The sequence below is a fragment of the Lissotriton vulgaris genome, chromosome 10, assembly GCF_964263255.1.
Source record: "Lissotriton vulgaris chromosome 10, aLisVul1.2, whole genome shotgun sequence".
Taxonomy (NCBI): Eukaryota; Metazoa; Chordata; class Amphibia; order Caudata; family Salamandridae; genus Lissotriton; species Lissotriton vulgaris.
This window is the reverse complement of record NC_141698.1, coordinates 4,458,326-4,476,418: the sequence shown is the minus strand read 5'-3', so window position 1 is coordinate 4,476,418 and position 18,093 is coordinate 4,458,326. Positions and strand designations below refer to the sequence as shown.

The 18,093-nt window shown below is 50.7% G+C and overlaps 1 protein-coding gene across 1 annotated transcript in view; it reads right to left on the bottom strand.

Annotated features, from left to right (window-relative positions):
- Positions 1-18,093, bottom strand: part of CACNA1F (calcium voltage-gated channel subunit alpha1 F) — a 291,317-nt gene that overhangs the window by 237,764 nt on the left and 35,460 nt on the right. The window contains exon 6 of the mRNA XM_086940156.1: positions 494-646. Coding sequence (XP_086796282.1) covers positions 494-646 — 153 coding nt within the window. The remainder of the gene's footprint in view (positions 1-493; positions 647-18,093) is intronic.

Here is an 18,093-nt window from a genome sequence, read left to right as displayed (position 1 = left end):
TAGGAGGCTCTTGTAATATACAATTTTCACTTCCCACATGATTTGTAAATTTCTGTCCCTCAGGTGACTGGTTTGAGTAAAAAACGCCTTGAAGGAGATATTTTCTCATCAACTCAGTCGCCTCGCTGGTGCCCTGGTTACATTTGAAGTTAAGGTGTGTCCTCGCATTCAAATTTCATGTGATATACCGCAAAGTGAATTTTGCAGCATTCCGATGAATTTCCCACATTTCTTCAAAACAGAATGTCCCACTTCTGCACACCCATACCCGGGACGAGCCTCTCAAAGGAGGGTGGGACTGGGCCGGTGCCCAAGATTAGTTTTACCTTCTTAACAACAGTCAGGACCAGGGGGATTAAGTCACTCTTGAAGATTACCTCCAAAGATCAGTGGGTTTGGGTCAGTGTGAGTCATTTGCCATCGCGTCTTTGAAAACGCCAATCCTGAAGGAGTGGGTTCGGCTCCATGCCCGGCGAGCCCGTGCGTGTCTTACCTGTGCCGATGTAGAAGCAGGTCTTGTGCATGCGCCCGATGAAGAGCTCGAGCCCAATGATGGCGTAAATAATGATGACAAAGAGGACGAGGAGAGCGATATGAAGCAGAGGGACCATGGCCTTCATGATGGAGTTCAGCACAATGTGCAGACCTGGAAGAGAGAAGAAGGAGAGCGACGTGAAGGAGGGGCTGGAGCCGCCATGAGGGGTGACACCATGGATACCTAGAACACCTGGCATTATGGGGCGCTCTCAGGGACTGGAGCCGCCATGAGGGGTGACACCATGGATACCTAGAACACCTGGCATTATGGAGCGCTCTCAGGGACTGGAGCCGCCATGAGGCGGTGGTTGGAAAAACAGAATAATTAGGAACATTTTTTTTTTTTTTTTTTTTTAATTTTTATTTTTGGTGCAAAACAAAGATAGTAGGTACATTGTCATCCATCGCATTTCCATACATAAGTTACTAGGTGAATGAGGTGAGACAGTATTCATAAAGGCAAAAACTTATAACATCCACAGTAGTATATAGCATTGCGAGTTTCGTCGACGATGTGATGAGTAGGAATATACTTGTGTCGAAAAAATACAGTTTGCAATTTTGTGTTTTGTTGGCTACTATCCGTCTGAGTCTTGCCGTTCGCACCTTACATTAAACATAAAACAGTAAAAACAGCACACTTTGGTCCGGCGCGTACTTGAGGTAGTAGCTTTCGGCACTCGTAGCACAGTCCATCTGTAAAGAGAGCAGCGTATTGTTGCACAGCCCCCCTATGTCCCACTCCCTCCCGTGCCACCTCCCACGGCTGCACCCACCCGCCTCCGTTGCGCTCGCCCTATGCACCTAGTTACAGCCCAATCAACGCTCCTCGTCACTGTCCGACCCCCCATCATCATCTTCCTCCAGTGGTTCGCAGATATCCCCCCTGTATGCGTTCCAGGATTGCCACACCCCGTTCCATTTACGTGGGTTACCCCTCAATTTATACACCGCCCTTTCAGTCAACATGAGCATGTCCATGTTGCGGAGCCATTGGGGTAGCGTGGGGAGATCAGCCGACCCCCACTTCTGTGCTATGTCCCGTTTCGCTGTTACCATCCCCACTGTGACCCAGGTCCTTGCATGAAAGGTGAGGTCAGTCGGCCCCCAGATGTTTAGCAGACAGAGCCGTGAGTCTAGGGTGAGGGTGGTATGAAGAGCTTGGGACATCGTGCGTATTACCCGTTGCCAGTAGCCAACTAACAATGGACATTCCCACACCGTGTGTATGAAGGTCCCTTCTGCCCCGCAGCCCCTAAGGCAATATGGATGATCCGCCCTGTGCAGTTTGTGAAGTAATGTACGGGTGTAGTAGATTCTGTGAAGAAATTTTAGCTGCACTAGGCGAAATTTAGATGATATGCCTGCTTCACGGGGGGATGCCATGGCTGCGTTCCAGTCATTGTCATCCAGGTCACCCACTTCCGCCATCCATTTGCCCTTCAGTTTCCCCAGTGGATCAGGCATATTGTTAATCAGCTTGCGGTATGTCAGCGATGTCGCCCCTTCTTGCATGAAGTCAGTAAGTAGCCGATCCTCCAGAGGGGAGGATTCGGGCAGGGGTGCGTCTGGTGAGATTGCTGCCTGGAGTGCGTGTCGGACCTGGATGTATCTGTAGAGCTCTGTGTTCCCCAACTCATATTGGTCCTGCAAAGTGGCAAATGAGATCACTCCTTCCCTCGTCCACATGTCCCCCACCGTGGAGATGCCGATGCTGTCCCATTGTGTGAAGCCCTTGGAGCGCCGCAAATGGCCCAACGCCTTTGTGTCCCACAGGGGTGTAAGTTTCGTTATGACGCCATCCCACTTCAACTTTGCCTGCGCCTTGTACCATATACGGACTGTGTGTTTCGTAGGCCCCGTGAGTTTTGCCGCCACTCCACGGTGATACAGTGGGGCCAATAAGGTGTTGGCACCCAGTTGTGCCCTGTCGGCCTTGTACGCTGGGTCGTCCTGCGGGGCATGCATCCATTGGTTAATGATTTTGAGTTGGGCCGCCCAGTAGTACAACTGTACATTCGGAAGGGCGATGCCCCCGTCGTACCACCCCCTGTTCAATTTAGTGTGGGAAATGCGGGCTGGCTGGTTGCCCCATAACAGGCCCGAGATTTGCGCCGTTATTTTCTGGAGGTAGCCTTCCGGCACCAGATACGGGGCGTTCTCCAGCACATATAGGAAGCGCGGCAGAGCCATCATTTTAAATAGTGCCGCACGGCCAAGGAGTGTTAGGGGGAGATCCTTCCAGTGTCGCACGTCTCCTCGGAGACGAGCTAAGGGGGGTAGTAGGTTGAGGCGTGAGAAATCTGCCTCGTTACGGGTGATATGAATCCCCAGGTATTTAAATGACGTGTGGGCCAGCTCCAGTGGGCAGGAATCCGGGAGAGGCGGGAGTGGGCCTCGCAGTTCAAAAATGGTGGACTTAGCCCAGTTGATGGTGTAACCCGAGATTCGCCCATGAGCCGTACAAAGAGCCAGGAGGTTAGGGAGACTCTCCTCCAGATCTGTGAGATAGATCAGCATGTCGTCTGCGTAGAGAGACACTCTGTCCTCCCATAACGGGGTCCATTGTATCCCTCTCAGGAGCTGGGTAGTACGAATCGTAACCGCCAGTGATTCTAAAACTAAGGCGAAGAGCAGGGGTGAAAGCGGGCAGCCCTGTCGAGTGCCTCTGCCTAGGGGGAAGGTGCTTGAAATATGGCCGTTGGCCGCCACCTGCGCCACCGGGTCCTTGTACAGCATTCGTATCCAGGAAAGGAACACCGGGCCAAAACCCATACGCGTGAGTACTGCGAAGAGGTAGCTCCATTCCACCATGTCAAACGCCATCTTGGCGTCCAAGGAGAGGATGGCAGCCGGTTCTTGCAGTAGTGGAACTCGCGCCAACACGCCATGCACCCTGCGGAGATTTAAAGCAGTGCTGCGATGTGGCATGAATCCGGACTGGTCCGGGTGGATCAGGTGTGACAGAGTTGGCAAGATCCTGTTCGCCAACACTTTGGCAATAATTTTGGCCTCCGGGTTCAAAAGGGAGATCGGCCTATACGAGGTGCATTCGTTGGGGGGCTTACCTGGCTTCGATATCGCCACAATAGTAGCCATCCGCTGATCGAGCGGCAGCGTTCCCTGTGTTCTAGAATCCTCGTACATATTGAGTAGGGGTGTGCTTAATGATTCGGCCAAGACTTTCAACCACTCAATGGGTATCCCGCTGGGGCCCATCGCTTTGCCTGGATGAAGGGCGCCTATGGCCATCTGGATCTCCTCCACCGTGAGAGGTGCGTCTATATCCTCTGACATCTCAGGTGTCAGCTCTGGCAAGGGAACATGGGCAAGGGCAGTCTGCACCTCCCCCTCCTCTACCACTAACTCTGGGGTGTAGACTGAGGCGAAATAATCGGCGAGGACGTTTACTATCTCATCGGGGCGGGTGTGGTTGTTGCCCTGTGGGTCCATGATCTGCAAGATATTCTTCCCCCCCCCTGTCTTTTGTCTAACCATGCCAGCAACTTACTGGCCTTGTCTCCAATATCGTATACCCTGTGCTGTGTAGCCGCAATGTCCGACATCGTGACCCTGCGCATGTGATCTGTGAGGCGGTGCTGGTGGATCTGGAGTTCGTGGAGCGTGTCGTCAGAGGGGTTCGCCATATGGGCCGTGTTGGCCCGTTCTAGGCCTAGTTCCATCTCGAGGGCCTCCCGTCTGTGCGTCTTTTTGTGATGCGCTATCGCTGCTATGGCCTGACCCCGGAACACTGTTTTATATGCCTCCCACAGTATGGAGGGGGAGGCCACCGAGGATTGGTTTTCTTCGAAGTACTGTTGGGTTACCTTCTTAAGATCCTTGTTAATCCGGGGCACTTTGAGGTAGCCCGGGAAAATCGGGAATAGTCTGCGCCGCGCCATGGTCGAAGTGGTGAGTGTCAATGTGAGTGGCGAATGATCGGAGACCCCCCGTGGTAGTATCTCGGTTTCGGCTATCGTAAGGTGTCCATTAATCAAAGTGAAGATGTAGTCTATCCTAGACAGGCTATTGTGTGTGGCCGAGTAGTATGTGTATTGTTGCTGAGTAGGGTGCAGAGCGCGCCATACATCCACCAACCCCTGTGCAGTCAAGAATGTCTGGAGCCTGTTGGGTCCACCTGCGGGCGCACGTGGGGGGAAGCGGTCTTCTGAGTTTGTGAGTGCCATGTTGAAATCCCCACCTAGTAGTAGTTCCCCATCAGGGAGTGTTAGCAGGAACTTGCCCAGATCCGGCAAGGCCTCAGAGTGTAGAGCTGGGGGGATATAGACAGAGACAATATTAAAGAGCTTCCCCTCCCACTGGCCATGCACTGCCGCGAATCTGCCGTGGTCATCCGTTGCTGTAGACTTGACGATGAACTTGGAAGATTTTTTCTGCAGGATGCCAGTACCACGGGACCCCGAGGTGAATTCCGCATGCACTACCATATGATAGCCTCTCCTATCCAGGGCCTTCGTGGCCGCTCCCGACAAGTGTGTCTCCTGCAGGAGAATGAGAGCCGGGCCCCGTCTCCTTATCCCCTGCAGCACTAGCCCTCGCTTGATCTTATCCCCCAGGCCCCTCACGTTCCAGGACATGACAATCAGTGAGTTCTTCGTGGTTGGGCTAACTGTTGCAGCCATTGCTGGACTCCCAATCAGACCTCCCTGCGCCCCGAGTGTGCCAGTAGATCTTGGTTACATAGAACATGCCTAGATACTTAAGTGTGCATAGAACATAAACTTGTAGGACCAAACAGTCCCGTAGAAAAAACTTTTTCAACTCTTCCCCCCTCCCTGCCCCCCTGCTATACGGACTCAAAACTGCCCGCCCCCCCAACTTAGCAGAGTGCATATCCCGTCCCCAAACCAGTGTACTTGCGCGTTGGGGTGAGGGACTCTCCGCAGCCGGCAGTCTCTCATTCATACCCCCGGAGGCCCTCCACCCAGTGTCCAATGGCGGGAAGCGCTTCACAGCTTACTAGTCTCAATACTGAAGTATGAATGAATTGTCCCCAAGCTTTCATTGTTCCTCAGTCTCGTCCACGCCGCCCTCGGCTCCCAAAGAGTCACTGTTGTCCGGCCTCCCACCGGAGGCCTGCGAGTCTCTGCGATGGCCGTCGGCCCGATCCTTTCTGGAGCGATTCGTCCGTCTGTGGTTCTGACCCGGTCTCCATCCCTCGAGCCATTCTTGCACGTTTTCGGGGCAGTCGAAGAACCAGGTTTTGTTCTCCGCTACCACCCGTAGCCTGGCGGGGAATAACATGGCAATTCCCTGGACCTCAGTTCCTTTTTCACGTCGAAAAACGTGCGTCGCCGACGGGCGACTTCCGCGGTGTAGTCGGGGAAGATGGCAATGGTGGCGTTCTGGATCTTGAGGGGGGGGGGGGACCTGGCTGCCTGTAGGATTGTGTCCCGGTCACGGAAGTTGAACAGACGTGCCACTATGGGTCGCGGGTTAGCCCCTGGCTTCGGTTGGCCACCCGGGACTCGATGGGCCCTCTCCACCGAAAAGAAGTTGGACAGTCCCTTTGGCTTTAGTTCGTTGGTGATCAGGTTCTCTACAAAGAGATCCATCGCCTTCACGCCTTCCGATTCCGGTACCCCTATGATGCGGATATTGTTGCGCCTGGAACGCCCTTCCTGCTCATCCAGCTTCTCCCTGAGCATTCTATTGTCCTGCGCCATCTTCCCCATTTCTCGCTGGAGTTCCGCGACGTCTTCCACCAGTGATTTTGTGATCACCTCCATGTTCTTGACCTTCTCCGACATTTTGTGGAGGTCTGCTCTAAGTAGGGTGACGTCCGTGGAGATTCCGCCAACAGTTGTTTGCAGTTGTGCCAATGCTACCATGACGTCGTCCAGCGTGGCCTTCTTTCCCCCAGGGGAGTCGGCTGTTTTACCGGTCTGTTCCTTCCCTGCCGGGGATCCGGCGGGCTTGTCGGAGGTGAAGCGATCTATGCGAGTCTGTGTGACGCCGCCCTTAGGGCCTTTCCCCGCCATGCCGCCGAAAGTTGTGCTCCTCGTGCCCCTACGCGCCAGGATGTAGGGACCAGTGCAGGCCCCCAGACCAGTCCGATACAGCACCGAACAGGTCGGGCGAGCTTCTTCGGGGCGGGAGGTGCTCCGTAGGTCGCCAAGTGCGTAGCGACGTTCAGGTCACAAGATGGCGGGTACTCACTCCGTTGTCGATGCCCAGGCTCCCGGCACTTTAGGAGATGACCTCCGATGCTGTCAGGATTCCAGCCGTCCCCCCCTTGGGCACTGTTTCCTTGATTTGCCTGAGCCGCCGTCTCCGACCTCCTGAGGTGTGGTCGGGTTGGTGAGGTCACCGCCGCGCGGGCACTTCCGGTCCAAGTTCTCCGGCCAGGATGCACTTCCGGCGGGGTGAACAGCCAAGGAAGGTCCCGGCTCTGGAGGTGCTGGCAGGCCGGTCGGAGGCTTCGACGTATCTTTGGCTACGGACGTCGGATTTTCTCGCTGCTTGTCGCTGCTCACTCCGCCCGGTCCTGGGATCCGGTGCCTGCCTTTGGGGCTTGAAGTTGTAACGGATTTTGTGTCGGATCGACGAAGAGGCCGCTTCAGCCGCGGAGCTCGTCCCTTATGCTGCCGCCATGATCGGCTGCTAGCCACGCCCCTGGAACAGTTTTAACTAACGGAAAAGACCTGACATCAGACAGCAATAACTATAGATAAACACCGTGCATGGTACAAAAATATATAGATTTTATTTTATTAAAAAGTTTCTTTGTAGTTAAAATGCAAACATTTTTGTTTTGTTTTATGTTTTTCTGTGTGTGTGCCTCCACTATACATGCGATGGTCAATCTACATATACAAAGTAATATACAATTTTGTTCCTAGCACAGTTCAATACATTTCAAGGAATTTCATTATTTGGGAACTGTATGGAAGCTATTTAAACACACTGATCGTTGCAGTTTAAAAACATGGCTAAATGTAACTACGCGCGTTTTGGCTGAGGGCCTTCATGAGGAAGCCATGCAAATATCCAAATGAACCTGTCTTAATGTGCCATATTATGTAAAGGTGTGGATGTTGGACAGACGAGTTATCCGTGTAAACGATCCTATGAAAAATGCGGTGGGTCCTGCGTGGGTTGAGATGTTTAATGTTGCGGGTCGGGTGCTCTCATCGGTGGAATGATATCAAGGGAGCCTGTGGTGAGGGTCCCGCCTGCCTTCCAGTGGTGGAGTTTTCTGATATCTGAGGATCCAATCAGGTTTGGAAGCTGTCAAGATAGTTCTACGGTGATTGAAGTGCTGAAAGCTACTGGACGGGTGCCGTCATCAGGGTAATGATACGGAGAAAATCTGTTGAAAATGTTTCCGCTTGCCTTCCGATTGTGGGGTCTGTCGGCGTCTCTGTGAACGCTGGCAACTACCGGACGGGTGCCGTCATCAGGGTAGTGATACGGAGAGAATCTGATAAAAAGTTTCCGCTTGCCTTCCGATAGGGGGGTCTGCCGGCGTCTCTGTGAATAAGACCAGGCGGTGACACCATGGAAACCTAGAACACGTGCCATTATGGAGCGCTCTCAGGGCCTGGAGCCGCCATGAGGCAGTGACACCATGGATCCCTAGAACACGTGGCATTAGGGGGCGCTCTCAGGGACTGGAGCCACCATGAGGCGGTGACACCATGGATACCTAGAACACGTGGCATTATGGAGCGCTCTCAGGGCCTGGAGCCGCCATGAGGCGGTGACACCATGGATACCTAGAACGCCTGGCATTATGGAGCGCTCTCAGGGCCTGGAGCCGCCATGAGGCGGTGACACCATGGATACCTAGAACACGTGGCATTATGGAGCACTCTCAGGGCCTGGAGCCGCCATGAGGCGGTGACAGCATGGATACCTAGAACGCCTGGCATTATGGAGCGCTCTCAGGGCCTGGAGCCGCCATGAGGCGGTGACACCATGGATACAGAGAACACGTGTATCGCATATCGTGATACCTGCATCCCAGTACACTGTAAAATGCACTGCATTCCATTACAGTCTAAAATATACTGCATTCTAGTATAGTATAACATACACTGCATCACAGTGGAGTGTAACATACACTGCATCCCAGAGGAGTATAACATACACTGCATCTCAGAGGAGTGTAACATATACTGCATCCGAGTGGAGTGTAACATACACTGCATCCCAGTGGAGTGTAACATACACTGCATCCCAGTGGAGAGTAACACACACTGCATCCCAGAGGAGTGTAACATACACTGAATCTCAGAGGAGAATAACATACACTGCATCCCAGAGGAGTGGAACACACACTGCATCCCAGAGGAGTGTAACATACACTGCATCCCAGAGGAGTGTAACATACACTGCATCCCAGAGGAGTGTAACATACACTGCATCCCAGAGGAGTGTAACATACACTGCATCCCAGAGGAGTATAACATACACTGCATCCCAGAGGAGTATAACATACACTGCATCCCAGTGGAGTGTAACATACACTGCATCCCAGTGGAGTATAACATACACTGCATCCCAGTGGAGTATAACATACACTGCATCCCAGTGGAGTGTAACATACACTGCATCCCAGAGGAGTATAACATACACTGCATCCCAGTGGAGTGTAACATACACTGCATCCCATTGGAGTATAACATACACTGCATCCCAGTGGAGTATAACATACACTGCATCCCAGTGGAGTGTAACATATACTGCATCCCAGAGGAGTATAACATACACTGCATCCCAGTGGAGTGTAACATACACTGCATCCCAGTGGAGTGTAACATACACTGCATCCCAGTGGAGTGTAACATACACTGCATCCCAATGGAGTATAACGTACACTGCATCCCAGTGGAGTGTAACATACACTGCATCCCAGTGGAGTGTAACATACACTGTATCCCAGTGGAGTGTAACATACACTGCATCCGAGAGGAGTATAACATACACTGCATCCCAGTGGAGTGTAACATACACTGCATCCCAGAGGAGTATAACATACACTGCATCCCAGTGGAGTGTAACATACACTGCATCCCAGAGGAGTATAACATACACTGCATCCCAGTGAAGTGTAACATACACTGCATCCCAGAGGAGTATAACATACACTGCATCCCAGTGGAGTGTAACATACACTGAATCCCAGTGGAGTGTAACATACACTGCATCCCAGAGGAGTATAACATACACTGCATCCCAGTGGAGTCTAACGTACACTGCATCGCAGTGGAGTGTAACATACACTGCATCCCAGTGGAGTGTAACATACACTGCATCCCAGTGGAGTATAACATACACTGCATCCCAGTGGAGTATAACGTACACTGCATCCCAGTGGAGTGTAACATACACTGCATCCCAGTGGAGTGTAACATACACTGCATCCCAGTGGAGTGTAACATACACTGCATCCGAGAGGAGTGTAACATACACTGAATCTCAGAGGAGTATAACATACACTGCATCCCAGAGGAGTATAACATACACTGCATCCCAGTGGAGTGTAACATACACTGCATCCCAGAGGAGTATAACATACACTGCATCCCAGTGGAGTGTAACATACACTGCATCCCAGTGGAGTGTAACATACACTGCATCCCAGAGGAGTGGAACACACACTGCATCCCAGAGGAGTGTAACATACACTGCATCCCAGTGGAGTGTAACATACACTGCATCCCAGAGGAGTGGAACACACACTGCATCCCAGAGGAGTGTAACATACACTGCATCCCAGAGGAGTGGAACACACACTGCATCCCAGAGGAGTGTAACATTCACTGCATCCCAGTGGAGTGTAACATACACTGCATCCCAGAGGAGTGGAACACACACTGCATCCCAGAGGAGTGTAACATACACTGCATCCCAGAGGAGTATAACATACACTGCATCCCAGTGGAGTGTAACATACACTGCATCCCAGAGGAGTGTAACATACACAGCATCCCAGTGGAGTGTAACATACACTGCATCCCAGAGGAGTATAACATACACTGCATCCCAGAGGAGTGTAACATACACTGCATCCCAGAGGAGTGGAACATACACTGCATCCCAGTGGAGAGTAACATACACTGCATCCCAGAGGAGTGGAACATACACTGCATCCCAGAGGAGTGTAACATACACTGCATCGCAGTGGAGTGTAATATACACTGCATCCCAGAGGAGTATAGCATACACTGCATCCCAGAGGAGTATAACATACACTGCATCCCAGTGGAGTGTAACATACACTGCATCCCAGAGGAGTGTAACATACACTGCATCCCAGAGGAGTATAACATACACTGCATCCCAGAGGAGTGGAACACACACTGCATCCCAGAGGAGTGGAACATACACTGCATCCCAGAGGAGTGTAACATACACTGCATCGCAGTGGAGTGTAACATACACTGCATCCAAGAGGAGTGGAACACACACTGCATCCCAGAGGAGTGTAACATACACTGCATCCCAGTACAGTGTAACATACACTGCATCCCAGTACAGTGTAACATACACTGCATCCCAGTATAGTGTAACATACACCTCATCCCAGTGGAGTGTAACATACACTGCATCCCAGTATAGTGTAACATACACTTCATCCCAGTGGAGTGTAACATACACTTCATCCCAATACAGTATAACATACACTGCATCCCAGAGGAGTGGAACACACACCGCATCCCAGAGGAGTGTAACATACACTGCATCCCAGTACAGTGTACCATACACTGCATCCCAGCACAGTGTAACATACACTGCATCCCAGCACAGTGTAACATACACTGCATCCCAGTACAGTGTAACATACACTGCATCCCAGTATAGTGTAACATACACTTCATCCCAGTGGAGTGTAATATACACTTCATCCCAATACAGTATAACATACACTGCATTCTAGTCGAGTGTAAAATACACTGCATCCCAGTAAAGTCTAAAATACACTGCATCCCAAAAGAGTGTAACATACACTGCATCCTAGTATAGTGTAACATACACTGCATTCTAGTATATTGTAACATAAGCTGCTTTCTAGTATAGAGTAACATACACTTCATCCCAGTTAGTGTGACATACTACAGAAATCAACATGCAAAGATTAACACAAATCAACACATGGATGATCAGCGGATGTTTACATTGTGCCCTTCACTATTCACATAAATATACACACACTACACAGTGAATAATACAAACATAACTTTAGTGTGCACAATTTTGCCTAACAAACCAAATGGAACATACCACAAATTACTTACTCAAATAAAATAAAAAAACTAACAACTACCATCTCCCCCCAAAAATATTTGACTTTGAACAAGCAACTATTAGTTCCGTTTTAAAAATACATCAATCTATACAGGACTACTACCATTTCAACCAGAGTATAAGGAGACACCTTAAAAAATCAGTATTAAGTGTTGAGTCCGCAATAAAGGCCTAGTTTTTCCTCCCATAAGTCCCAGTAACAGAATGTGTGCAAGCGGGAGTCGGATGAGCAGAGGTGCCTGGCAGGCTTGGGAAGCACATGCGATTGTCGAGGTATACTGGGCCGGTGTTATTTAGGGCATTGAAAGTGAGGAGTCTAAATTGTGCTCCTTTGTGTATGTGGAGCCAGTGGAGCCCCTTTAGGTGTGGCGTGATGTGAGTGCAGCGTTGTGGGTTGAAAGGGATTCTGGCCACCGAGTTCTGAATGGTTTGCGGCCTTTTGATGATTTTGTTTGTTGACCCCAACAGAGGGTCTATCCGTAGTCCGGCTTGCTTGTGACAAGGGTGTGCGGAACGGTTTTCTGAGTGCTAATTGGGAGCCATTTGAAAACCTTCCTCAGCATCTTCAGCGTATGGAAGCATGAGGCGGTGACGGAATTGACTTGGACGGTCTTGTCGCGCTTGCTGTCGATGATGATCCTTAGGTTCTTGACATGGCTGGTAGGGGTGGGTGTCAGGCCTAGCTCTGTTGGCCACCAGGTGGGGTCCCAAGGTGTTGTGTTCTTTCTGAAGATCATAATTTCTGTCTCATCAGTGTTCAGCTTCAGACGGTTGGTCTTTATCCAGTGGGCGATGCCAGTCATGCATGCATTGAATTTTATCTGGGTACTGGGCGTCTGGTCCATGAGGGAGTGAAGGAGGTGCTTGTCATCGGCATAGGAGAGGAAATTATGTTGTGAGCGCGCTACAGCCTGGCTTGTGTGTTTATGTGCGCACTGCAGATGGTTGGGCTCAGGGAGGATCCTTGGAGAAGTTCACGGTGCGGTTCTGGGCATCCGAAGTGCACGGTGCCATGCTGACTGACTGGGTGCTTCCAGTCAGGAAGGAGCAGATCCATCAGAGTCTGTGTCCTTGGATTCCTGCAGCATTGGATGAGGATGGGGTGGGAGACTGTCTAAGGCTGAAGAGAGCTCGAGCAGGATGAGGGCCGCTGTGTCTCTTCTGTCCAGAGTCATGTGGATATCACTCATGGTGATGATGAGGGCAGTTTCTGTGCTGTGGTTGGCTCAGTGGAGTCGAGGAGTTTGTGGTCGTCGGGGTATTTGTGAAGCACCTGTTGATGGTTTTCTCTAAAACCTTGGTCAGGAATGGTGACAGAGAGATCAAAGTGTCCGCAAAGGGTTTCTTCAGCAATGGGAGGACAGTTGTATGTATCCAAATATCTATCAAGATTGTGGATAAAGTGGATGTGCACAGAATGGGTGTGAGCATGGTGCTGAGGGGTTCCAGCCCTCTGGAGTAGGCATGATGGGGCAGAGGTCCAACGGGCCCCTCAGTGGATGAAATGAAATGAAATGAAATGAATGAAACTTATATAGCGCACGACTTACCCTGGGGCATCTCAGCGCTTGCTTAGGGAACCCGTCCTGGTATTCCCCTGTGAGATAATCCTGGCAGGGTATCCACAAGGTGAAAGCCAGGCATCCCACCGCGAGGGGCCGTTGTGGAGATTAAGCAAGCTATTGCCCAGAGTCGCAGAGTGTGAACCCGTGAGTTGAGAAGGCACCGGAGCGAGAATTAACGAGTCCGTGGAATTTTGAGCCCAAGACCCGCCGAGGCGGGGAATTGAACCCTGGTCCCGGGCCGAACTCAAGCTCCAGGTCTGCCGCCTCTAACCCCTGAGCCACACTTCTGGATAGACTTTGATGTGGTGGTTGTTTCCTCTGGGTGATGAACGGCCATGTGGTTAGCACTGGCTATTGAGATATGATTGGGAGGCGTTTGGTGAGGTCTGTCAGGTGTGGTTGAAGGTTGAAGTTCTTGTAAATGACGGTGATTTTGTTGCTGAGGAATTGAGAGAGATTATTGCAGAGGTTCTGTGCTCGGGTTGATCGAGTTGGAAGCGGCCACTGGTGACGTGAAATACTTCACAATCGCAAAGATGTCTTTGCTTCTGTTGGTGCTGGCAGCAATAAGGTCTGCAAGAGTGGCATGTTTGGTGGTCTGGATCGTTTGGGGGTCGCATTCATATGGCTGGTTTGAACATGTTCTTCTTGGAATTGTGGCTTATCCTCCATTTGCACTGCAATTGTTTGCGGTGGCGTTTCATGAGCCTGAGTTCCTCCGTGTACCAACTAACATGGGGCCTGGATCTTGTTGCATTGCCGTGTTTGTGGGGGGCCAGGGAGTTGGCGCAGGATGTGATCTAATTGTTGAGATTCTTGCTGGCTTTGGGGGGTTGTTGCTGTGTTTGGGTCAGTGGGTGTTGAGACCTTTGTTCAGGTCCATGTCAGTGATGCTGGTCCAGTTTTGGTGCATGTGCATTGGACTGGGACACTAAACTCTATGTGGGCATGGTCTGTCCAGGAGACTAGTGTGAGCTTGTTGACTGTTGTCAAAGGTGGTGATAATAGAGCCCAGGAGATGTCCGGCAATGCGGGCGGTCCATTTACTCCTTGGGTGAGCTCAAGACTTCCAAGTGCTTTTGAGTTGGAGTCGGCGTGGTCTTCTATGTGGATTCCAGGCCTCCAAATAGGATGTAATTGCGAATGTTGAGGGCGAGTGGCTCTTGAAGTTGTGGGGGATGTGGGGTGACTGCGACATTGTCAAGTACTGTTGCAGGTTTCAAACAGGAACAGTAGATCCAGCCATTGTGCACCAGGTCCCAGATCTCTAAGGCATGTTTAGGGAGTGAGTGGGTGTTGAGGAGCAAGCATACGAGTTTGGCGAGCTGTGTGGGTGTTTGCGGGACTGTGTGAGTGTGAGAGAGTGGGGTGTTGGGGGATTCTGGTGTGAGTGTGGTGATTGTTGGGTGTTAATTCATGAAACTTTGCAAGGAGCAAAGGACAATGCTCCCTCTGTGTTGTGAGGTGCGGCAAGACAGCAACGTGTGGAGCAGCGGCCAGGGTTGAGGCTGAGTTCACAGCAGGGTAGCTGCAGGAGGTGGGGGGGGTCAGGTTTCCCGATGCTAGGTGCGGTCCAGTTGGAAAAGGCGTGTGACCGCTGCACGTCCATTGCGTGTCTGTGATGCAGTGTTCATTAAGAAGGTCCTGGGAGGGGGAGGATTGATGTCACTTCCTGTGCAGGTGGATGATGGGATTGCCCGGTCAATTCTTGCCTTTGTGATTGTTCTTGCCAGCATCGGGAGAGTCCTTTGCCCCTCTGGCTTGCCCTCTAGTATTGCTGAGTTCCTTGGAAGGATATTCTCTTCTGGCTAGACCTTGCACCCACACTGCTGCCCACTCCCATGCAGACACTGTACTCCCCCTGTCGGCATGTTCATCTGTATGCCCCAGTCTCCCTTCGTCATTGGCTGAGCCCCATGCCCACCGTGTGAGGCTCTTCCCTCTTGGCTGGTCTCTCACTCACACTTTCAGTCAGCCTCAGGCCGCCATTTAGTTTCTCCCTCTGGGCCCAGCCTTCCTCTCCTCCGTCAGAGCTTCACTGGGTCCGGCTGAGATCTGCTTCCTGTCTCCCTCCACCACAGATCCCTGCAAAGAGCATGGCTCCGTTACAGGCCCGGCTGATGTTCATTCATTACTCAAAGGCCATCGGCGGATCAGCGTCAAAGCTTTCGGTGTCTTCCCAGCCGCTGCTGACGGCCCAGAGACGGCCGCACTCTCATCATCATCATGTCAGACGCACCTCTTTTCTTCAGAGCCTGCAGGGCGCTGCAAGTGGTGGGGCTTCAGTTCTCAGGTTCGGAGGCTTCTGAGGTCAGCCACTCTTCAGGACATTTGCTGGAAAATGAGGCCGCCAAAGGAACCCCACTAGGATGTGGCCATCTTGGTGCTCAGTTCACACCACCCCCATCAAGTCATTTTCTTTAAAGACCTTGCGAAATATTCCACGGTCCTCAGAGTACTCGGAGCATCATGAACCTTACATTAACCGCTGGTGCAATGCCTCCAAGACTTGAGATACCTCGGTCCCCTCAGTACTGAAAGAAAAGCAGGCCCACCTGGCAGGTGCGATCAATGAGATGGGAGGGAAGGAACCGCGGAGGACCAAATGCAAGACTGTTCAAAGTTTCAACAACATCTTCTACGCTGTGCAAGGTGGGTTTCGAATTGCTGTCCTTGGTATTGGAACGCTTTACAAATCAAAGATTGAAATAATAACGAGGGACACATCCTCTCTCTAAGAGAAGTGAGTTGCAGGACGCATGCTTCATGGGGCAGGGTAGTTCTCAAGAGCAGAGGTTCTATTAAACATGAGTTGAGGTGGTTGAGGATGGGCAGAGATAAATACAAGGGGTGGGTACCCTCATCCGATTGAAGAGGAGTGCTGCTGGTGTCCATGATTGAAGTTCTTCAGTGAGGCCGGGGTTAATATTTCTCTCTCCACAGGATGTTCTGTTGATGGATATTTTATATCCCAAAGCGTCTTTGGATGAGCAGGACTTTGGCTTCCCTCTTATGTGAGCTGGGCCTTTCCTACACCGACGGAGACTCTTTGGCAGTAACTCTGGGCCCGATTCGCAGAACTAACTTAAGACAAAATCCAAAACTTACTACCATTTTGGTATTCACAGAAGGCACTTACTCATTTTGATATTCACAGAAGGCACTTACTCACTTTGGTATTCACAGAAGGCACTTACTCATTTCGGTATTCACAGAAGTTAGGAGTCCTAACTTTACTACTCCTAAACTGAGAAAAATCCTAACTTTAAGACTTTCGGTATTCACAGAAGGCATTTAGGAGTCCTAAAGTTAGGACTTCTAACTTCTGTGAATACCGAAATGAGTAAGGGCCAGATGTAGGTCGCCAATTACTGGCCGGTAACGGCCGAATTCGGCCGTTACCGACCGGTAATTGGGTTTTGAGATGTAGGGCCCTTTGTTTTACAGATTCGCAAAATTTACAGATTCTGTAAAATACTGAATCGGTAATTTGACCGATTCTGTAAATTCCAGATGTAGGTAGCACTGTTTACAGTGCTACAGGCCTTCAGAATTCGGTATTTTACCACCCAATCTAATTGGGTGGTAAAATACCGAATTCAGGTGTACAGCACATCTGTGCATGTACGCCTGTGCCATGTGACACACAGACATGCCCTTAGGGCATATATGTGTGCCACATGTCACACAAGCCTGTACTTGGGGTGCTAGAGGGTGTCAAAGTGACACCCCCTGCACCCTTGCAGGATTCGGTATTTACTGATTCGGTAAATACCGAATCGGTATTTCCCATTGATTCCTATGGGCTTCATGGCCCATAGGAATCAATGGGCAATACTGATTCGGTATTTACCGAATCGGTAAATACCGAATCATAGAGATTCGGTAATTCTAAAATTAGAATTACCTACATTTGCCCCCTTCCGATTTTCCGACTCTTAAATACCGAATCGGTATGATTCGGTATTTAAGAGTCGGTAAATCGGAATTACCTACATCTGGCCCCTAGTGCCTTCTGTGAATACCAAAATGGTAGTAAGTTTAGGATTTTGTCTTAAGTTAGTTCTGTGAATCGGGCCCTCTGACACTCCATTGGGCAAGTGATAAATCGTCTATTGCTCGCGAAAGCCTGGAGAATATCCCTTCGGCCAGCTTAGGTCCAGATAAGTTTACGGTGTCTTTAACTTCGGTCTGCCTGTCACCGACTCTATACCATCAAGAAATGCATGCATCCGTCGCCAACATGCATGTTAAAGATGGAAGGCACATATGATATTCAGGCTTCTACAGTCGATTAGGTTGGAGATCTGAGGCAGACACTGGATCAATGGGCATGGGGGGATCCACCACCGGGGCAGACTCATCTACGGGAACTCTGGGAGGCTTCTGAAGGGGTCAATGCCTTGGTGAGGTGAATGGGACTGGAGTACAGCCACTCATATGTCAGTCTTTCCTGACATGCAACACATGCTGCTCACAAGGCTGATCTCACGTACCTCCTACTACTGATCACATACTTTTTTTAATTAGCCTCATTTTAATCTAGAGCTTCCAAAATTCAATTGTGGCAAATTTACACAAAATAGCCCCACGTTTGACCCTTGAGGCAGCGTCCGCTTATCCGGTTTTAAGCAGGACTGAGTGGCAGCAGATGAGTGATCTCAGATACAAAATACAACTGAGCTGGACACCGTTCTAGAGAGTGAGCAAGACTTAC